Source organism: Camelus dromedarius, chromosome X, assembly GCF_036321535.1.
Source record: "Camelus dromedarius isolate mCamDro1 chromosome X, mCamDro1.pat, whole genome shotgun sequence".
NCBI lineage: Eukaryota > Metazoa > Chordata > Mammalia > Artiodactyla > Camelidae > Camelus > Camelus dromedarius.
The window spans coordinates 80,051,229-80,075,604 of NC_087472.1; the positions used below are offsets into that span (position 1 = coordinate 80,051,229).

The 24,376-nt window shown below is 38.5% G+C and overlaps 1 protein-coding gene across 10 annotated transcripts in view; it reads right to left on the bottom strand.

The window, feature by feature from the left end:
* The window catches only part of KDM6A (lysine demethylase 6A), a 168,113-nt gene extending 144,210 nt beyond the window's left edge, over window positions 1–23,903 (bottom strand). For 7 of the 10 annotated variants that reach the window (XM_031445379.2, XM_031445377.2, XM_031445374.2 and 4 more), the window contains exons 1-2: window positions 23,374–23,901; window positions 23,093–23,156 (exon numbers count right to left, since the gene is read on the bottom strand). In XM_031445379.2, coding sequence (XP_031301239.1) covers window positions 23,093–23,156; window positions 23,374–23,537 — 228 coding nt within the window. In that variant the 5' untranslated portion in view covers window positions 23,538–23,901. Of the gene's footprint in view, window positions 1–23,092; window positions 23,157–23,373 lie in introns of all 10 variants that reach the window. The other 3 variants (XM_031445376.2, XM_031445382.2, XM_031445384.2) reach the window with 3 other exon arrangements.
* Between the last annotated feature and the right edge of the window lie 473 nt (window positions 23,904–24,376).

A 24,376-nucleotide genomic window follows, 5' to 3' on the forward strand; every position in this document is an offset into this window, starting at 1 on the left:
TGAAATAAGAGTAAAGAAATTAAAAGTCACCCTTAAGAACAAATAGAAGTATGGCAGACTGTACTTTCCAACACTGACCACAATAACACTCCCCTCCCACCCCCTCAGACATACTCTTCTGCAGTCTGACCACCGTGCCACTGCCCCATACAGATGACATTTCTGTCCCCTCTCCTAGAATCTGGTTGGGGCTTGTGACTGTTTTGACCAATAGATTACGGCAGAAATGTCATATTGTGGCTTCTGAGGAAAGATCATAAAAGGACATACAGCTTCCACCTGATTCTCTTATTAACCCAAGCTGCCATGTAACAAGCCCAGCTGCCTTAAAGCAACCATGCTGGGAAGGCCACATGTAGGCCCGTGGGTTGACAGCTGCAGCTAGGCAGAGCCTTCTAGCTATCCCTGTCAAGGTGCCACATATATGATGAAGAAGCCACCTTTAAAGTAGATCCTATAGCCCCAGCTGTTTAAGTTTCCCTCTACCATGAGTCATCAGGCCCTAATCATGTGGGGCCAAAAAAACAAAACAAAAAGGACATCACTGTTTGCAAATTCCTAACCCACAGAACCTATGAACATTTAATAAAATGGTGATTTGGGGGTGGTTTCTTATAGAGTAAGAAAACCAGACCAGAAATGGAGAGGACAGTAAACAAAGCAGATCAATAAACTTTTGAAAGACAAAATGCAGATAAAATGCCAAGTGTCTAAGGTTTCAGACAAGACAGAAACCCATCCAAGCAGGAGAATCCTAGACAGGTCCAAGATACAGTAGCAGGAACTGAAGAAAGGAAGATTATGAAAAAAACGGAATGAGAACTAGTTAAATCCCTAGATCTCCTCCAGATCAGGCTGCCAGGGAACTGTCTCTCCCCTATTCTCTCCTCCCCCATACCAACAAAAGGCCAAACATTTAAATCTAGAGATGCTGGACAGAAACAGAAACACCAAGCACAGAAGTGAGGGATGTCACATAGTCCACTTCCCTATTTTGGCTACCAAGGCACTAGGCTAGTAGGCCAGCACCAGGATGGGGGTGACAGGAAGTCCCAGAATGCTAGCTGTCCAACAGGCCTAGTGGTCTATACAACCACAGCAATCTGTGAAGGATACACTTAATTTAAAAAAAAAAAAAAAGGAACTATAAATTGATGTGTTTGACCATACTGGGGCTACATACATGAGAGAGAGAATTAAAACTAAACAAAAGGCCTATTTACTCATGAAAAAAAAAAAAAAGGAAAGAAAATTTTGTACATTAAAAGGAAAAGTAATCATAGTGAAAAGCACTTGTTTATATAGTCTTCAACACTGATTTAACCCAACATCATAACACTATGGGAGAATAGGAAAATGTGGGGGCAAATGGAGCAGATAGGTGGGAGGTTATCTTCCACTGTAGAAAAATATCTAGCTATCCAGCCTTCTAGCTATCCCTGCCAAGGTGCAACAGATATGATGAAGAAGCCATCTTGAAAGTAGATCCTAAGGGGAGGGTAGAGCTCAAATGGTAGAGCACATGCTTAGCATGCACGAGGTCCTAGGTTCAATCCCCAGTACCTCCTCTAAAAATAAATAAACCTAACTATCTCCCCCATCCCTGCCAAAATAAAATAATTAAATAATACAGTAATAAATAAATATTTTAAAAAGGTAAATACCTAAAATCTTAAAAATCAACAAGCACCAGCATTGGCTATATAAAATATGGTGATAAATACTAGAAAAAGAAGCTACAGAAATGGAAAGGGGATGCCTTTGGGAAATGGAAGCATTCTTTTTACTTAAAAGTATACTAGAACTCTACACTTGATGTGAATTATATATCAATAAAGCTGTCACTAACAAAAAAGGATGAATTAAATTTTAAAAAGAAAAAATACTCTGGGAGCACACAGAGCAATTGGTTCCACTTTTATAGGATAAGGGAAACCATAAAAGGTTAAAAGGGGCCGCTGAAAAAGTATTGAAATAAAAATGACACAAAGTATAGAGGAAGAAATTAAAAAGTTTTATGGGGGCCCAAATGCTGAGGGACATCAGATGCCACTCCAGTCAATGGGAAGAAATCCAAGGTTTTTCAGTAGGTAGTTAGCACTGAGGGGAGCACAGATTTTTCTCTCTGAACAGACCAAAATCTGTAAGTGTTAGACTACTACAAAATCCAAGGAAACCAAGAGGCAGAGAAAAAGAATTATAGCCAAAGTACATATACAGATGTCTTTGAGCATTTGCATTTGTCTCTAATTTTTAAAACAAAGTTATAAACTTGTAATTTTAAACGGTCAAGAAGGGAATGATGGTAAATTTGATTTTAGAACAATGTAAACATTTTACAACCATGTGAATCTTTTAAACGTTACAGTGTAAAACATAAAAAAAAAAAATTACAAGTTAAAAAACCAATCCCTAAAAAAGCCAAAAGCAAAATGAAACAAACAAACCTTACTGTGTAGCCAGTTGATAATATAACCAGACAGAGAATGATTATTTTAAGGAAGTTTAAAACACAGTAATTTGACCAAACATTCCCAGTGGAATATATCCTAAGGGCAAAAAGAACTACAAAAAACCCTCAAGCAACAAAGAGTAACCACATCGTGGTAATGTTGGTATTGTTATTCTAACACCACTAATAACGTGTATAGTCTGTGATAAAAGCAATCAAGTAATTATGCTACTGTCTTTGAGAACCAAAATTTTCATCAAGGAAGAAAATTCAGTGACAAAACCACTGCAGTTTTGTGTATAAACTGAAAGATCTGCATTAAATCATAATTTTACCTTTAAAATAAAGAATGCAGAGTGATGTTAGTGAAAATGGTGGAGCAAGGACCCCCAACAATTCTTCTCCAGTGAGAAAACTAGCAAATATTGTCAAAATCAACTTTGTAATAACTCTAGAAGCTAACCAAAAGCTTTCAGCAGTCTGGGAAGGGTTTGCTCAAGAGAAATGGCTGAATCTTGGTAAAAACAGAGAGCTTTATGGCTTTTTAACTTGCCCTAGTCCGTTTCCCTCTCCATCTTCACAGTATACTTGAAAACTAACAGCATGGACTTGTGATACAAGCCAGCGGCCTGAAAAGCCAGCAAAGGATGCTGACGCTCCTTCCAAGACTCATTTCCAAGAACCTGTCTGATGGTTTCCTGAAGACCCCACTTGCAAGGCTCTCTCTATCTCACATGACTTGGGGGGCTTGCCCACTACAAAAAGCCTTTACTCCAGGGACATTTACCAGAAACTATTCCAAGAAATTAATTGTTTGACTTGCTAAAGCAGTGGATAACAGTTGGGACAAACAATAGAATAATCAAAAAACCCTAAAAGGAAAAGTGGAGGAATGAGATGTCCCCCTAACAGCTTTCAAAGGGGCCAACAAATATGAAAAACCCGAGACTCAAAGCCGATCACAAACACAGGCTATCACCATACCCAAGAAAGAGCTGAGAAGACCCCTTAACAAAGACTAGGAGACTTACTGGTACTAGGCAATTAAGGAAATCTTTGTCTAATAGTTAGCTACATACTAAGATAAATAAGGAGAGATTTCAGTGGCAATACAGGACAAAGAAGAATACAGACTACAAAATTAGTTCAGAAAGTCACTGTAAACAAAGAAACAACTACTACAACAAACAGCAGAGGGGAAACATTCTGCTTTCCAGAATTGCTACACTGTATTAAAATGTCCAGTTTTCAACCAAAATTTTTAGATCTGCAAAGGAACAAAAAAAGCGTGGTCCACATTTTTGTTCCACAGAACAAAAAGCAATCGATAGAAACTGTGCCAGAGAAAGCCCAGATGATATAGGCTTACTAGACAAGACTTTAAATCAATTATCACAAATATGTTCAAAGATTACAAGAAGCTATGTCCAAAGAACTAAAGTGAAGTATAAGGATAATGTACCAAACAATACAGAATATTGATAAACAGAAATTTTATCAAATAAAATAAAGACCAAAAAGAAAGTATAACAACTGAATTTAATAAGTCACTAGAAAGGCTCAACAGCATATCTGAGCAGGCAGAAAGAATCAGTGAACTTGAGGATGGATCAGTTGAGATTATTCAGTCAAGGAACAGAAAAAAGAAATAGAGAAAAATGAACAGAGCCTCAGAGACCTGGGGATATCATGAAGTGTACCAAAACATGCAAATCAGAAGTCACAGAAGAGTTAAGAAAGGGAAAGAAAGAACATTCCAAGAAATAATGGCTGAAAACTTTCCAAACTTAGTAATTTAAAAAACTAATCTCACAGCCAAAAAGCTCAATGAACTCCAAATAACTAAACTCAAAACAGATCCACACACAGGCATTACAGTCAAATTCAAAAAAAAAAAAAAAAAAGACGAAGAATTTTGAAAGCCACAAGAGGTGACTCATCATATATAAAGGATCCTCAAATAAAATTAATACCTGATTTCTTCATCAGATACCAAGGAGGCCAGAAGGCAATGGGACAACATGTTAAAAGTACTGAAAGGAAAAGATGGTCAACCAACAATTCTATATCCAGCAAAATTATCCTGAAATATGAAGGAGAAATTAAGATATCCCCCTATAAACAAAAAGCAAATCTGCCAGCAGCTGACCTGCACTGCAAGTAATACAAAAGACAGTTATTCATGTTGAAATGAAAGAATACTAGACAATAACTCAAACCCACAAGAAAAAATAAGAGTACCACTAAAGGCTAACTATCCAGGTATATATAAAAGAGAGTATAAATGCATTTTGGGTTTGTTAAATTAATTTTCTCCTATATGACCTAACATTCAATAAAGCAATAATCATGTATCTGTGTTGATGGGAACACAATGCATAAAAATGCAACATGTGACATTAACAGCACAAAGGAGCTATATAGGAGCAAGGTCTTTGCATACTACTGAAATTAAGTTGGTATTAATTAGAACTAATAGTAAGTTCCCAGGGCAACCACTAAAAAAGATAACATGATAAAATTAACAAAAAGGGAATTAGAATACTATACCAGAAAATAACACACACATAAAAAAAAGTTGGAAATGGAGGACTAAAGAATAAAAATGACAGAAGACACATAGAAGACAAATAGTAAAATGGTAGCTTTAAGTCCTATCTTATCAGTAATCACATAAAACATAAATGAATTAAGCACTCTTACAATTAAAAGGCACAGATTGGCAAAACGGATAAAACGGCAAGATCCAACTATATGCTTCCTAAAAAAGATACACTTTAGATTCAGACCAAAATAGGATAAAACTAAAGGGATACAAAAATATGTACCATACAAACAGTAACCAAAACAGAGTTGTTGTGGCTACAGTAATATCAGACAAAATATACTTTGAAACAAGTATTATTAGTAGGCACAAAGAACATGCTATGGCGAATTCACCAAGATATAACAATTAAAAACAAGTATGCACATTTAACAACAGAACTCAAAATACCTGAAGCAAAAGCTGAATTGAAGAAAAATAGACAATTCAACAGTAATAGTTGCAGACCACAATACTCCACTTACAGTAATCAATAAATCAACAAAGAATCAGAAGATCTGAAGAACACTATAAACCAGTAAAACCAAAAAATCCATCTACAGAACACACCCTCCGATAACAGCAGAAAACACATTCTACTGATGTGCACATGGAATGTTCTCCAGGATGAATCACAAAGCAAGTCTCCATAAATTTAAAAGGACTGAAATCATAACAGCTATGACCTCTGACCAAAATGGAACAAAATTAGAAATCAATGTAACAAAAAAATTTTGGGAAACTCACAAATTATGGAAATAACACAATCCAAAATAACTAATAGGTCAAGGAAGAATGCACAATGTTTAACCACTGCACATTATGATTAGCATATTAGACAGAAAATAAATCAACTCATTTCTTAACAGAATGAACAGCTAAGCTTATTTTAAGAGAAATTCATGTTAAAGGGCCTAAAACTTTTTTTCCAGGTTTTTTGTTTTAAAAAAATTTCAGTTTCTATATAAATTGCACTATAACAAGTTAGAAAGAACAAAAGGGACAAAAATCACAGAATTTGAGGTAGAATGAATTATAAAAGCCCCCTCATTTTTAAATTGTAGAACTGTGTTCAGCATGGACATTGCTGAAATTACCGTTATCCTCTGCCTCAGATGCACTGATGCCTCCCAAGTTTTCACTTGCCTATTCAACTGAATAGGGAAACATCTCTATGTACCACCTCTCCTCTTCTAAAATCTTCTGCATCATGTTATTTTGAGTGTTTTAAGAATTTCGGAGAAGGATTTTGTTGTTTTGCTGGCCTTAATATGGCAAAAGAAACAGAATATTCTGTTACATCGGTATGTTTGTCATGGGAATCTAAAGAGTAACTGCTATTTGATGGCAAACCAAAACAGTGACATTCTGCTATAACCCAGCTTATCTTTCAGTTTCTCTCTATATACGTGTAAATATATACTTTTTTTAAACAATGTAACAGAAAGCATTTGATGTCAAAAGTAAGCACTGTAATTATTTAAACCTTGTCCCCAAAATAATACAGCTATGGGTCAAGCCCTGACACAAGGGAACAGCTTTGCAATATGGTCACCGACTGATACTGTGAAAAGTTAAGATTTCCATGTAAATTTGATTTTTTAAGACTTACTTCATTCAGGTGACATAGTATCTTTAGGCAAAAATTTTCACAATTCAAACCTTGAATTGCTGTAATAGTAAATGAAAGACTTTCAGTTCCACCAAATTGGAGTAGCTTCATTTCTCTCAGGTACTCCCTCTTATAACTAAAAAATCCTGAATATGATAGAACAAATAAGCATAGGAAGTATCTAAAAGGTGAGGAAAGGGCAGCAGACTTCCTAGAGGCAACAGGACTTGAGGAATGACAAGGCAGTGAGTTCCCTAGGTTTTCTTACTGCCTCCCATACTTCCAGGACTGGGTGCTACTTCAGAAGCCCCTGATCTAGTACCACCAAAGTCACAGACCAAAAAACCTCCAAAAAGTCTTTTCCTCCTAGGAAAAAGACTAGGGGAAAAGTAGGCTGCCAATAGAAGCCTTTTTAGCAATACCCACCATGCTTCAGCCAAACATCAATGGAAAATACACACGCACACTCATGCAAACTGTCTAGTTTCAGTGAGGCCAAGCACGCAGCAAATCTTCCATACTTCCTTCCTCTCAACTGGGGTGGGGAGCAGGCAGTGCCAATCCGAGTCCACTCCCAGGGCAGTGCTGGCACAACAAAACAAGCAGTTGATCTTCTATTCCCCACACGGAGGGTGATCCAGTTCCCCAGACAGGATGGTATGGAAGAGGCTGAGCAGGAAGCAGATCTTCCTGGCCCTGCAGAACCAGGGCTTCAATACCCCTGCTGGGTTACAGCAAAACTGAAAGAGGAGCTGAACTTTCACACCCTACACCCAGTGAAAACAACTGGTGCTCAGATTCACCCATTTAAGGTAGCATTAGCAGGGTCAAGAGCAAGCTGGGCCACCACTACTACCCAGTAGCAAGGAGACTTAACAAAGCTGTATGAGGCAGCATTAGTCACTACTACACTTGAAAACACACACGCACGCACGCACGCACGCACGCCTAGTATCAGCATGAACCAGAGAAGAACTGAAACAGCACCCTACCCGACATCAACAAGACTGAACAAGGTGGTATGAGTTGGCACCAGTCAGCATTCCACCTTCCCCTCCACCCCTGGTGTCAGCAGGGAACAGTAGGGAGCTGAACCTTCAAACACACCCAGCAGTAAGATTGAATGAAGAGGTCAAGCAAGATGGAGCAGCCGACAATCCATTTCACACGTTCTCTGGGTGCCAGTGATGCCCAGAGGGAGCTGAGCTTCCACCACCCACCACTTGGCATCAACTCAGGGGAAGCGGTACAAAGTAGGGAGCTTCTCCTCCACCCCGCAGCATCAGAGTGGTGTGAGTTAGCCCTCCACTTCTGTCTTGCTGGGAAGCATGACCCATCAGAAAGCTGATCTTACACCTCCCAGACTCAGAGGCAACAAAGTGGTATAAACTGGTGCCCAACTTTTGCCAAGAAGATATCAGTGAGGACAAGGGGGGATGTGAACTTGCATCCATCAGTCTGGACCAAGACAGTATGACTCAGTGCCCTACTTTTACCAGGGTGGTTGTCAGCAGGGCCGAGCCAGAAGCTGAACATATGGAGCCACCCAGTCCTGGCACTACACCTCAGCAAGGAGACTACCTACTATAAAAAAGAAGAGGATCCAGAATTCTCATAATATGAAATCCAAAATGTCCAGAGTATAACTGAAAATCACTCACCATACCAAAAGCCAGAAAAGTACAAAGTGAATGAGAGAAAATAATCAACAGATGCAACACTGAGATGAACCAGGTTTTTGAGGTATTACCTCTGATGAAGATTTTAAAGCAGTCAAATAAATGCTTCAACGAGCAATTACAGCTGCTCTTGAAACAAATGAGAAAATGAAAAATCTCAGCAAAGTTATTTTAAAAGAATCAAAGGGAAATTATAAAACTAAAAAATACAATAACCAAAATAAAATTCTCTCAATGGGCTCAACAGTAGAATGGAAGTGCTAGACAACAAAGACAGATCAACAAACTATGGTTACCAAAGGGGAAACGGGGGGGGGGGGGGGGGGTGGAGATTAGTAGTCTGGGATTAACATATACACACTACTACATATAAAACAAATAAACAAGTGCCTACTGTATAGCATGGGGAACTATGTTCAATATCATGTAATAACCTATAATGGAGAAGAATCTGAAAAATATATATATGTATAATTGAATGACTTTGCTGTACACCTGAAACAACATTGTAAATCAACAATACTTCAACTTGGGGGGGGGGGGAGAACTTAGCCAACCTAAACAAGAAAATAGACTGGGAGGTGTAGGGGATGGACAGAGCCTCAGGGACCCAAGAGCCAAAAACATAAGAGCTAAGCTTCTTACCAGAGTCCCAGAAGAAGAGAAAAGTGGGACTGAAAAAGTATCCTAAGATATAATGGCTAAAAACTTCCAAAATTTAGTGAAACACATTAACCCACAGAAAGAAAAAGATGTAAGAACCTCAACTAAAACAAAACGAAAGACATGCATACCAAAATACATCATTACTTAACTCCTGAAAACTAAAGACAAGGAAAAAACCTTGAAAGCGGCCAGAGAAAAATGATGAATTGCTTTCAGGATTCAAATGACTGCAAATTTCTGATTTGAAACCATACAGAACAGAAGGAAATAGCACATTTTTCACATAGGAAAAGAAAAGAACTGTACCCTGTGAATTCTACATTCAGCAAAAATATCTTTCATGAATGAAGAAAAATAAAGGCAATCTCAGAAAAACTAAGAGAATTTGCTGCTAACAAAGTCACACTGAAAGAATGACTAAAAAAAGTTCTCTAAGTAGAAAGGAAAGTAGAAGGCCAGGACTTCAGGAAGGAAAAAAGAACACTGAGGTGAGTGTAATAAGTGTAATATAAAGCAATGCAGAGTTTCATAAATCATATTTGCTGGTTGCTGGTTGAAGCAAAATTTATCGCACTATCTGATACGGTGTTCAACATTATGCAGAGAAAACACTTAGGAAAATTATATTTTAGAAGAGAGGAAAAGAACCTAAATGGAAGTAAAGGACTGCACTTCACTCGAAGCAGTGTAACATCCAAACCAGAAGATGGTGATAAATTACATATGAATATTGCAATACTGAGGGCAACCACTAAGAATTCTATAGAAAGAGATATACTTAGAAACACTACAAATCAAGATGGAATCAAAAAAAATATCTAGATAACCCCTAGGGAAGTAAGAAACAAGAAAGAAATGAGAAATAAGAAACAAAATAATAATAATAAAATAGCAGACTTAAGCCCTAAGATATCAGTAATTACCTTAAGTGTGAAAAGTCTAAATATACCAATTAAAAGAGACTGGAAGAACAGACTTTTAAAAATGATCTAACAATACACTGTTTATCATGGAAATATTAATTCTTTTAAAAAGCAAGAATGGCTACATTACTATCAGGTAAAGTGGACCTCAGAGCAAGTAAAATTACTAATAATTTTAGTAGGCCAAGAGAGATATTACATAATGATACAGAGAACCCACCAGAAGACAAGAATCCTAATTATGTACATACCAAAAGACAGAGCCTTAAAGCACAAGCAGAAACTGACAGAGATAAAAGGAACACAGACAAATCCCCAGTTAAAGTTGACGACTTGGTAACACGACTGTCTCAGCAAATGTCACAACTAACAGACAGAAAATCAGCAAGGATATAGAAGAACTGAAGAATACAATCAACCAATAGCATCTAATTGCCATGTACACAACACTCCAACAACAGAAAACACATTCATTCCAAGCACCCATGGATCATCTAGGTCATAAAACAGATGTCAACTAAGAGAATGAAAATTACACAAATTCCCTAATCATAATGGAATCAAGCTAAAAATCAGTAACAGAGTGAAAACAGGAAAATCTCCGTATCTCCAAATACTTACTGAATAACACACTAGGAAATATTCAATGGCTCAAAGAGGAAATTTTAAAATGCATAGAAATGAATGAAAATACAACATATAAGAATATGTGGGACATAATTAAAGTAGTGCTAAAAGGTAAATTTATAGCACCAAATTTTTACATCAGAGAAAAAGGCCTCAAATCAACAATCCAAAAGACATGAACAGAAATTTCACCAAAGAGGTTACACAGATGGAAAATAAGGACATGAAGGATATTCACCATCACTAGCCATTAGGGAAATGCATATTAAAACCACAATGAGCTATCATTACACACCTATCAGAATGCCAAAAATGAAAAAGTAATAACACCAAATGCTGGCAAGGATGCAACAAAACTAGAACACTGGTGGGAACTACTGAGGGGAATGTAAGATGGTAGAGCTGCTCTGGAAAACAGTTTGGCAGTTTTTTAATAAAACTAAGCAGGCAACTATTAGCAACTGGCACTCTTGGGCATTTATCCCAGAGAAAATTTATATTCACAAAAACCCCTGTACACAAATGTTCATTGCAGCTTTATTTGCGATAACCAAAAACTAGAAATAATTCAGACATCCTTCAGTGGGTAAATGGCTAAAGAAACTGTGGCACATCAATACTATGGAATACTACTCAGCAATAAAAAGGAACAAACTATCGATACATACGACAACTTAGATTAATCTCCAGGGAGTTCTGCTGAGTCAAAAGTGGCAATCCCAAAATGATATATACTGTATGATCCCATTTATATAACATTCTTCAAATGACAAAATTATAGAAATGGAGAACAGATACGTGTTGGTCAGGGGTTAGAAATGGAGCAAGGGGGGTGTTGTTAATATGGCCATAAAGGACAACAGAACAGATAACTGTCATGATAAACAGGTCCATATCTTGACTGTATCAATGTCAATATCCTGGTCATATTGTACTAGATCTATTATTACTTAAAACTGCATGTGAATCTACGATTACCTCCAAATAAACAATTTTTTTAAAAAATCAATAGAAAAAAATTTCCATTTATAGAAATGTATTCATGATACCCAAACTGTGATGTGATTGTCCACTTCTGTAAGGACAACCAAGTCCAACAAAACAAAGCAAAAGCCAAAAACACACATCAGATTTGGAAGGACTCCAGCTTTCCTTTTAGCTAGTCAGGACCCAGCTACCCCTTTTCATAGAATTATGACTATTTAAGAGTTGGATTATCATTACAGATAACTTAACAGTAAAAGTTATCCTTTGATATCTGAATGCTATCTACAATATCCAAGCCAAGTAGTGTCAATGGGCAAACGTGAACACTTTCAATGACAGACGACCCACCTCATATCTACCCATTGATCATCTTTGAAAAAGTATTACCAAAAAAGCTTCTTTTAAGAGTTATAGCCTGAATCTGGAGAGAAGAGAAGAAGGGACAGATTAGGAATTTGGGATTAACAGATACACACTATTATATATAAAACAAATAAACAATAAGGACCTACTATATAGCACAGGGAACTATATTCAATTTCTTGTAATGAGTTGTAATGGAAAAGAGTCTGAAAAATACGTATATATGTATGTAAGTATATGTATAACTGAATCACTTTGCTGGACACCTGAAACTAACATTGTACACTGACTACACTTCAATAAAAAATAAGAATTTTTTTTAAGAGTTATACCCTGAGTCTAACTTACAAACTCCAAATCTATCTTTTTAACAGATAGGCTAATAATGAAAATATAATCATAGATACATACAAACATACATATACATACATACATACATACACACACACACACAGAGCAAAATTCAACAGGAAAAGTTTACATTCAATAAATCAGGAAGTGCCTCAACTAAAGTAGGCAGCAAACCCTAAAACACGGGTCTTCGGTTTTCTGATCCACTGTTCTTCCCAGTATACAGCCTCCCAATCAAACTAGCATTTTGAGCACCCAGGCTGAAGAAACAATACTAAAGCCTGTTAACAATCTTAATGGGGCCATGTGCTTACAGCTATTTTTCCAGTTAGAGCAATACATTTGCTAGGGATCAGTCCACATTCTCTTCCCCTAGAACCCTTATAATCAATAGAGGAGAGTTTGAGAGAATATGTGAAGTGGTCATAGAACACCACAAAACTGGATGGTAAATCCATGCCATCTAAGCATAACGAATCCAATGGTTCTAAAGCTTTTTTTCTCCTCAACATACTCCTATCATTAATACCTCTACCCAAGAATAAAGTAAACTAAACTGAAAATAATGGAGTACACAGTTGGGTTTCAAAGTGATCCACACACTCCCCCAAAATCATACACAAAATGTATACAGCTACATTGACCCTCAAAGGGTTAGTGACCTCAAAAAAGTAAAGTGCCATTGTTCTAACTCAACCACCAGTCAATCTATAATGGAAATAAAAATATTCTGCTATAAGCTTATAACACACCACTGTACTATTTTTGACTAATCAAGAACACAAGTTTACCTATTTTTCCTTTTCTATAATAAAAAGCAAGAATAAATCAAGAAGGTGAATGATTCCTGCAAATACAAGATATTAAATAGTATAAACTATGGCTACTTCTTTCAACATTCAGGGAGTAAATTAAATTAGTATTCCAGCAGCCTGACAATCAGTCACACCAATAAAACCAAAATATAAAGGCAAAATTTGCCAATTATTCCAACTGACAGTTCACAGCATATAAAACTAAGCAACTCCTATCTTAGGAAAACACATGTGAACATATTTTCAATTAAAACTTTTGCATGTTGAAGAATTTCTTCCTTAAATACCATGTATAAAAGGAGAAATAGAACCTCAAAATCAAAATAACTTAATCACTCAAACCAATCCCCTCACCAACATCTCACTACTTGAATGACAGAGAACTCTCACACCTAAGACAATTCAATATAAAAACAATACTTTCATATGGTAAGAAGCAAAATTAACACAGCATTTTAACAATTTGTATACCGTACGATCTCATTTGTGTGGGAAAAAATACAACAGAATATGCTTGTCTATGTGTTGAAATATAAAGTTACCCAATAAACCTTTTATCAGTGGCTGCCTGAGAACAGGAACTAAATAACTGGGAGATGACGTGGGAGGAAGATTTTCTTTTCACTGTAAAATCCTTTACGTAACTTTTCAATTTTGTACTATGTACAAGTATACCTATCCAAAAACACTGTACGAAGGTATTTCAAAAGTCAAAGATAGGATCATGGCTGTGATTAGAATGTTAGCAGTAAGGATGGAGAAAAACAAGCAGATTTGAAACTTAAGAGGTAGAAATGTCAAGATATGGTGATTAGCAGAACTTGATAGATTAAGAAAAAGAGAAGTTAAAAAACTAAGGTTTCTGGCAAGGGAAGCAATAAGAGCCATTTACTAAGATAAGGGACGTCAAAAGACAACGATAAATTCAGTTTGCATATGTTCAGTTTAAGGTGTCTTCAAAAATACCCAGGTAAACTAATCAAGTAGCAGTCAAGTATACATGCAAGCAAGGAGCAGAGTGAGTAAATAAGGATCTAGAATAGAATCTCCTTGCAAAGGAAACTGAGATGTGGTCAGAGACACAGAAGGAATGCCAAAGTAGCCAGATGTTAGGAAAGTCAAGGAAGGGCGTTTTCAAGAGATCTCAAATCTGCCTATCTTCCCCCTCATTCTTAAACCACAGCATCATTTTTTTAAAATGTCTTTTCCAAGATGATAATAACGTATTATCTTGTACTGAACACCTTCCACACCAAGCCCAATGCTAGGCACTCTACGTACCTTTTTCTCCTAACACAAAATGCAGTAGCGTGTCAGAAATCTATTACCCACTTCCATTTTACAGATGAGAAAACTAAGCTTCTGCAAGGTAAAATAATTTGCCCAAAGATCATACATCCAGTAAGTGGCAGGAACAGAATTCGACTCTAAAAATCCATGCAGTGCTATCTATCCATCAATGCTTCACAACTAGGTTCCTTTTCCCTCCATTTCATCCCTCTCACTGTAGTCAATAATAGTCCCAGAAAATCTACTTTTGGTCACGTCACTTCCCCTGATTGCAGAGTTCAGTTCAATGACTTCCCAAAACATCCTATGGCCTTACAGTGATGGGAACCTTCAACTACCTCCTCCCAATCCTTCTAAGACCTCCCAATCCTACTAAGACACTCTACCCTCTATCCACACTAAACTATTCACAACTCCTCAAACACCAGTGATCGTCTCACCTTCAACTCTCTGCCCTCTTTTTCCTCTTGCTAAACTTCTACTCATGTTTCATAACCAAGACCAACCAAAATGTCACATCTTTGTACCACTTCTCTCACCCACTTCTCCAATCTAAACTAACTGCTCCAACATGTTGGAAATTTGTGTGGATAAACTACCCACAGTCAGAAGTTTTAAATGTTATAATTGCTCCAGCATTTGAGAGCTCACAGCATTTTGCATATATCTTGTTTACTGTACTTAACTACATCACATGATCACTCAGTCTGTCCATCTCTCTCCACAGACTGCAGGGACAGAGGCCAGGTCTTATTTGCTGCCCCAGGACTTGGCACAGTCCCTCACTCACAGTGCTTCAGCACACGTTTCACAAATCAATCAAGCAAAGTAAAAGCTTTTCTAGTTCTCATTCTGATACCTGAAATCAAAAACCTACGTTTAATTACTGTATCCTAAAAACAAATTTCCCCTAAATATACAAACTATCCAAACAGACTTAAGCAACTAAGATTCATAAGGTTTTTAGGAAAAGTTATCTCTTTTGTCACATATTGTGTAATATTCTATTACAGAATTCTACCACAGTATTAAAATACAAACAAACTCACACATATTCAGCTAAGTATCTGTTTTCTACTCAATTCCCAAGCAACTAATCCTTAACTTCCATACAGGAAAAAAAAAAAAATCAAGGCCCATGGATATTTGATATTAAGAAGTTATTTTATGTGTAATTAGGGCATTGTGGCTATGTTTCGGAGACCAACTGAAATATCTATGGATTAAATGATATGACTGATATCTGAGATTTCCTTCAAAATAATGGCAGTGAGGGGCAAAACACAGATGAAACAAGACTGATTATGAGTTGAAAATTGTTGAAGCTGGGTAATGATCAGTGATGGTTGGCTGGTTTATTTTCTCTGCTTTTGAAAATATTGGAAACTTTCTATAATAAACAGTTTTTTTTTAAAAGGAGCTAAAGAACATAATGTAATAGACCTACAGTCTGAAAACAATCCTTTATCTAAAAAGGTTTCTTCCATTGTTCTAAATTAAATTAGATGACCTTATATAATACTCTTAACTATAACAAAGCCCAATCTTCTTCCTGAGAATAAGGTTAGCAATAGCATCTTTTATTTATTTTAACACAGACAAAATACTACCACAGATGAAACTACAAAAATCAAGAACACATTCACAACAGAATGACAAATCTTAGCAATCTAGAGAAGAGAAAAGGCAGAATAAAAGGAAGAAATGGGTAAGAGAAAATAAATAAAAGCTTATAGAAGATAGTGGCAAACAGCCCATAATTTGGCTAAGAAACCTAAAACTGTCTAAATAAGGGATTATATCCACTTTTCCAGGTTATAGTTTTTAATTAGGTCCCAAATGTCAGCCCGGGCCAAATCAGACCCCAAAATAAAGTCATCAATGAAAGAGATGCTAAAGATCAAAATGAAGAATGAGTATACAACAACTATATCAAAGCCACCTAAATAAAATACAAAGAAATAGGACCAACAAGGTGTACCTCTCTACTTCGTTTACTCCTATCCCCACTGAAGGACCATAAAGATCAGAAGTATCCCAACTTCACAACAAGGCCTTTACAGGTATCTCTAACTACACATACGGTAGTATAAAATCCATGTTTTAATTCTGGTATACTATCAGTGTGCTTATTTTATTATTTTTAAGGTAATGCACATCTATGGTTTAAAAATAAACAAACAAAAAAAACCCACAGCAGTATAGAAATCTAGTTCAAAATCTACTCCTCTCCTCCTCACACTAGAGCTGTGTTGTACTCCAAGATAATCATTACTTAACTACTTCTTGAGCATCCTTTCAAAACTTTGTCAAGAGAATTTCTTAAATTGACCCATGAACACTCAACTCATTCAAGGATCCCAAGTTAGGAACTCATAACAAAGTTAAGTATTACTACAAAATGAGATCAGAGAGGGACAGAACACACAGGCAGGTGATCCTCTGAACATCTGCTAAAAACAAAATTCTGATTTCAAATCATGTCTTCCTAAACAAAATTAAAAGATTCCGTGTTAATAACAAAATCAAGAAACACCATCTCCAGGAAACACAATCAAGAAACAATTCCCATCCTGGTAATAAGAGACTGAGGCCCAATCTACAGTAGTACTTTGAAACTCAATTTACAACGGACTCAAGAGTAAACTAATTAACTGAAAACAGGGGTCCAGAAAAGCAAGTAGTATTTTTGCAGGAGCCATCAATGTCTTGCCCACCTTCAGCACCACCCACCTCGGGAAAGAAGGTGCAGATCATAAAAGTCCCCAGATGTGAGGAGCTAAGAGGCAGGCTTTTGTCTTCTACGGTCTGGTGTTCCAAGTGCATAATTTGTTGAAACATATACCTAGATAAATGGAAGATGCTGTTTGTAAATTAAGCTAGCCCAGAAGCCACTGTGCAATTATCTCACAAATGTGAATACCCGCCATTTAACTCATGTATTATAAAAATTTAATGAAATAATTGAGTTTTAAATGTCTGACACAGAATGTGTTACGTAATACAAATTCTCATTAAATGTTTCAAGAAAAAGTAAAATAAAATACATCAGAATACAGTGAGTCTCATGCGCTTTAGTTAATTTTAACTTAGCAACTATGAGTTAACTTTTGAAGTTAATTCTAATAATCTAAAATCCAGAGGCTGTTAGTTAACTTTTGAAATTCCCAAATCAGGAATACACAGTCCAGTAGAGTTAAATCTAAAAATGAGAGACAGGAGGAGGACAGGACAACACTCCACAAAGGCAGTGCTTCTCCTGCCTTTACATTAGTCAGCCCTGAAATGTGTCGGGTAGCACAAAGGGTGTTAAAAGTAAATTCTGACCAGTGAAATGAATGATGTTCAAGTTAATGTGGCTTGGCTAGAAGGCATCACCACCTCTGCATGAACAGAGTCTAAGAATCAGCAAATCCAGGATCCCGAAACTCTCCAGAGTGCACATATCATCTAGAAGTCCCACGCAGCTCTGTGTTTCTCTACTGACCAGGTGATTCTGGAGCTAATGCCTACTGCTGCTAACACACTGCTACATATGCCACCTTGCCAGCAAGGTCCTTGTTGACTGCCTACAAAGACAAAGAGCTGGGACTTTGTCAAGCTTCACAAACAGGTTCCTGTGCTTTTGCGCATGCTTGCTAAACAATGTTTTTATGAGTGACAGAAAAAAGAAAGAGCCTTTCTAACTTGTAAATTATTAAATCGATCTTTCTCATAAACTTTCAGGATACTTTACACTTCTCTTCTGCCACTGAAGTTTCTGTTAGTCATCCTTATACTTACCTCACCCTTTTAAGGCACTGTAAGTTTTCAGTGCAGAAGTGCAGACAAGGGATATCTATGTTATCTTCATATTCCCTGCATAGGCTTGCACTTAGGGTACTCAAATATTTGTTGCTCTAATTTACTGTCAACAAATTTCAAGTCAATATGGGAAACTGATACACTTACATATGAAGCTTCAGTATGAGTACATAAGACTGTCATTTATGCATTCATTAAATAAACTCCACTAATTAACTAGTCTACAGAAAAATACATGTGAGTCCTAAATAACCTAACCACCATTTCAATTCTTAGACAATCTGGTGGTATTTCTGTAACATAAATTAGCTCTTAATACCACATTCCAAAAATATTAATAATGCACAGTGTTATAAGTCATTAACATCAATTTCAAAGAGCTCAAAGTATCACAATGAATTTCCAAATAAAAATAAACTTAACCAAAAAAAGCCCTTTTCAAATCTGCAAAATGATACTGGTATTACATAAATAAAAACTAAACGTTACATAACCAAGTCAGAAAAAGATTTTTTTTACTCTGTAGCTAGCCGAGCAATGAACCTTCACTTTGGTTTAAAGCGTATGGCCCATCATTCCACTTTACCACCTACATCACAAAAAATCATCCCTCAGCCAGTTTTTCTTAACAACCTGAAATATATAGAGGTGGCAATCGAATGTGTTCCCTAGTCATTTGAATTTGTAACTGATTCTACGGAAAGAACTATCCAGTGGGGGGAAAAAGTCAGAACTTAAAAAGAGCACGTTTATATATTCCTGCAATTATAATTTGCGGCCAGATAAGCAAGCATTTTCTATAATCTCTTACTATATCTTTATCATCAGGAATGTATCAAAGTTTTAGGAAACGTGTAGTAGCAGCATGAGACTTTGTCCAGGTAAATAATAACGGCTGCAATTGTTTACAACTCTCCAAACTAGAAAATAGTTTTTAAGATGCATTAAATTAAAGACCTAATTTTCAAACACAAAGCATGACATTATTCTGTAGTTACTTTTGTAACCCACACACTAACCTTCTTTAACACTAGAAATGAATATATCCCTCACCAGCAAATAAAACACACACATAATATAAAATAATTTTAAACGTCATCAACATCCAAATATTATAGTATAAAAAAGCCACCTCTACAAGTGACCTAGTAATTTTCCCTTACCATCTACATGCAAGCAAACCAAATTTGGGAAAATATATGCCTTAATGGACCTAAAACTGCTTCCATTTCCCCAAAATTTTAAATTCCAACTATTTTAATATTAATTATCTCCGAGGAAAAGAAAGCACATACATTTTAAAGTGGTAAATAATCCATATCTACTTCTAGATACTCTACATAATCTTTCTATTGATTAGCAGAATTTCAAAAAAAAAAAATCCAGTAAGAGTATTTAATACAAACTTTAAAATAATATAGTTACTTCAAAATGAACAACTATGTATTTTAGCAATAATTCCGTGACAAAGATCCCCCAACTCTGTAGCATTATATTATCACTATAAATGCAAATGTATAGTATTACTACATTCATGCTATATATTATATTACATTAAACTTTAACTCAAATCTGTATCAACTGAAAATAAGATTAAACCAAAAAGATTTTCAAAAATGTACTGAAAGTCACCACAGTTAATTTCTGTTAAAATGTTTTACTTAATTACTTATCAGTAACTGCACTATAATTTTAAAAAATAAGAATCTTGAATTATTATGTCACCAAAAGATTAATAGCAGCATTACTTTGAAGAGGAAAGTGGTCAAGATCATGCGACACTTCAAGAACTGTGATTAAGCAACCACTTGCTGATTACAATCTTTTAAAGATAAAGGTATTACAACAAAATAATATACCATATTACTAATTATTTAAAATTAAAAACTCTAAGCATTGTGTATCAAATGGCAATCATACAACCAAAAATTCTTTCAATGACTCTAATTTATATTTATCTTACAAAAACATTCAGAGACTAAAAGAAATCAGCAGTTTGGACAAAGTATCCTCACACCTAAAAAGAAGAACATACAAGTTTCTGGACAAGTAAGAGATACTTACTATATGTTTTAAACTTTCCAAAAGCTTTTAAGAGTTAACTTTTTTAAAACCTCCTAATTTAAATTTTAAAACTTGAAAGAGGATCCAATAACATAGGAATAAGAATTTTTGAAAACAAGTAGTAATAGCTACGCTTCTGTCAGAAAGAAAAAAGTTACACAAATTGCAGACTAAATTTGTTTGGAGGGGGAGGGTGGGTAATGACAAAAATCATAGCTAAAAAGAGAATCCTAGAGTTACTCAGTTCCAGTATCTGCCCTTAGGTAAGTACCCTTAACCTACCCAAACAAAGAAAAGCCAACTCTTGTTTTGAAGACTTTCAGAGAATAAGAATTCTGAAAACCAACACAGCTCAACATTCCACAAAAAAAACATGCTGTTTACCAGGACTGTTCAAAAGATGGATGAAACTAAATAATTCAATACTTCCTATAGCAGGAATCCGGCTCATTCATTCTATTCAGAATCTAATTCAAACACCCGGTGTGAGGTTATATAATATCATCCAGCTTTGCATTACACATCTCACTGGTATGTTCAGGCTCACAAGGATGCAACCAAGAAGTGCATGAGGTTTCAGGCACAAGCTCCTGAGTGTTTTATTTTAATGTTAAGGCTTATGAGTCTTGACCTAAACAGGCAGGACCTCACAAGTACGGGGTCAGGAGTAATGAAGAATATTTTTCTTTAGCTCAACAAAATACTTAGTACTTTATCAAATTACCTGGTATTTTATGAGGCCTTAATTCTTCCGCAAAACATAATGAAGCTTCGCTACTTTCTCATTTATAAGACGTCACTGTACTTGTGAAAGTAATGCACACTTTCACAAAAAATACTTGAAAATGTTCAGTCCTTTTACTATTTAAACTCAATTATGCATAATAACTACCGGGTTCAATGTTATAATCTGAAATACAATGTTAAGCACGATCCACTGTGAATCTATCTAAATACAAGCAATCTGAGACATGAAATCACCTAGCATTTTACACATTATCCACATTAAACATCAGATTCCATTTATTTCTTCATTACCATAACCAAAAGCAATAGATTTAGCCAAACTTTTCCAAATGTATTATCTTTGCAGTTTTACCAGCCCCCATTAGACTGGCAACAGTCACTTCAAAATAAAGTAATGCTCCTTAAATTTTATTAAGTTAAATTAAATATTTTGCTTGGCCTTTTGGAATGACAACTTTGACAGTAACCGAGCACTTTTTAATAAAATATTTTAAATACTGAGGTTGCAAAACAAAAAAAACTCAAGGCTTAAGCCATTTATGCTTAAATCATTTCAGACGTAGTCACTATTGATTTTCCCGGCAATAATTTTAAGGAAGCCAATTAATACCTACACAAAGTTTAATTCAACTTTTCTCTGTCAGTCAAAGGAACTGGGCTTACTGAAAAAGATTATGGCTGTTTAGCTTTCTGGTCATTATTTGTGTCCAAAACCCCATATACTTAAGTTACTTTGAAACAAAAACAGAAGTGTAATTGCAGATAAAAGAAACGAGCGACTCTTCTAAACCAAACTACAGACAAAAATTCAGGACAACTAAATTTTTTAAAATCTCAACTTAAGAATAAAATGCTAGGCTTTAGTCATTTCTAACTTCCTTCTCAACTGCAACAATAAAACTAAGTGTCAAATGCAAAGCTACTGATTTCAGCTAGAAAAGAAAATGTCAAATGGATGCAACACCTATCGCGCACGGTGCAAGTTTCAGGGTCCAAATAAAGAAGCAAGCATACGATAATCATTTCGATCAGATTTTGGTCAAGAGACACAAACTGATGCAGGCAGATCGAGACTCCACAGCCTTTGTTCAATAGCTTACGGATGGGTAACTAAATGTGCTACAGGTTGATAAGCATTTACCAGGCTTATGAATGCTGCTTCCGAGCCTGAGAAAGGTACCAGAATTCCAGGCGCAAATAATCGTGGGTAATTTTTATTAAACACCACCGAGCTACACACTCTGAAGGAGAGGCCTATTCTTCGCTACTATTTATTTCCATGTTTACCTCTCCTCCCTCCCCCAAACCCCCCCCTTCACTTTCTCCTCCCACCCTGTCCCGCCATCTTGGGCCGATAGGAGCAGCCATTACTTAACTAAATGACAGTGCCAAGAACTTTCCACACAAATAAACAGAGACTACACCCCGAATTCCCCCCTGGCCTCCACTGTCAGACACACAGGAAACCGAGGCTCCAAGAAGAAAACACATTCACAGATAACTGTAGGGTTTCTATGGCCGAAAGACCCAAAAAAGTAAACAAGTCACCTAACTTCAGGTAAAACACAGACCTATCGAGATGCCCGTCAACGGCCCAATGCAAACTCTCCACCGCCCTAAACTACGTGCAACTTCCCCCTTCTGGGAGCGGGGACACAAGAAAGCCCCAAACGTTTGGTTACCAGTAGACTTCACGAGCAGCCTGCCTGGAGAAAAAGAATAAAAACCACAGGAGGCAAGTTAAGTCGGAAATGCGGGGACATCGGCACACATTTACGATCCCTTGACTCTTTAACAGGCAGCTCGGGGAGCTCATCGGTCGACCCCCCACAAAAGCCATAAAATAACAGGCAATTTTGTCCACCCGGTTCAGCTCGGCCCCAAAGCGCTGCCGTCTCTGTTCCTCCAGCTACGAGAGGAGAGGGCGATTTCGCAAGGGAGCCAGCGAGGCATCTAGGGGTGGGGGAAGAGCAGCGGCAGGAAATAGTTTTCCGGAAGCCCCTCGGCCATCGTTCGCGGCCACAATGAGCGCCAGCCCGGCTGCGGAGCTGCGGAGCCGCGGAGCCCGGGGCGAGTGGGGCGCCGGCCGGGGAGACCGTGTCCGCGCTCCGGCCCGCGGCTGCCTTACCTTGCCCAGTAGGGCCTTCGTCCTGGCGCCATCTTCATGAAACCTCACGAATCCGAAGAGGCGGCTGTGGGGAGAGACACAAGCGGCCCGTTAAAGCTCCGGCAGCACCATCGACCCATCCCTGCCCGAGCCCGAGGCCCCGGCGGCGGCTACAGCACCCCGAGCGCGAAGCCGAGGTGCCCGCCCCGCCGCCGCCGCCAGAGGCGAGCGGCGCTCGGGCCTCCCGGGAGAGCGGCGCCAGCCGGTCCGGAGCCGACCCGGCGGGTGACGGCGGCCCGTACCTGTCCAGTCCTCCGAGCGCCTCCCTCTCCTCGGCTGTCAGGCTCGGGGACGCCTCCTCGCTCTCGCCGCTCGCTTTTCCCGCCGCCATTTTCTTTTCCTCATCACCGAAAGCGGCGGCGGCGGCGGCGGCAGCGGTAGCGAGCGACACTCCGCAGGATTTCATGGAAACGCAGCGAATTCACAACTCCAACGCCGACACCCCCCCCCGGGCCGGGACCCGCAACGACGCCCCCAATCTCCGCGCGGGACCGGCACACCAACTTTATCGCCGCCTCCTCCTCCGCCGCGGGCGGCAGCGACGAAAAATCCCAACGCGGCGGCGGTAAAGGCGGCGGCGGCAGGGGCTGCGGAGCCCCCGAGTCGGCAGCGGCGGCGGCTCGGCTGTAGGGTCACATCGCGGGGGCGGGCGAGGGGCAGCTACGGGCGGGGACGACGGGAATGGCCGGAGCGCGCGGGGCTGGGGGACACAGGGGGGAATTCGTTGGAGACACAAACTTCCCCGGCACCAGCACAAAGTTGTTGTAATTGTGTCACACAGCGAACCCCACGCCGCCGCCGTGACCCCCCCTCCCCGCCCGGCCGGGACAGCCAATCGACGCGGCACTCTCGCCTCACGTGACCTTTGTTGACTCACGTCAGCCGTGGCTCCACTCAACTTGCTAGCTGCCCGAGCCCCGCCCACCGAGGCCGCCACCGACGGGGAGCGGGACGCACGCCAATTCTGGCCGGTGGTTGGCTGCCGGGCCTGTCTGTCGGGGGGAAGGGTTGTCACCGAGAGGGAGCAGCCGGTTTGGTTGTGCCAGTTAAATACACTGGGGCAGAGAATGGAGGGTCCGGGCTGTGTCACCTCGGGAGTCGCGGCGGGCTTGGGAGGGGGAGGGGAGCGATAGGGAAGGGCGAGGTCTGGCACCGCCCGCGGCGGGAGCGAGCCGTGACCAAGGACGCCATGGACGGCCTTTGCCCGTCCGGGTGCTCCGGAGTGGCCCAGACAGCGGCTCCGGT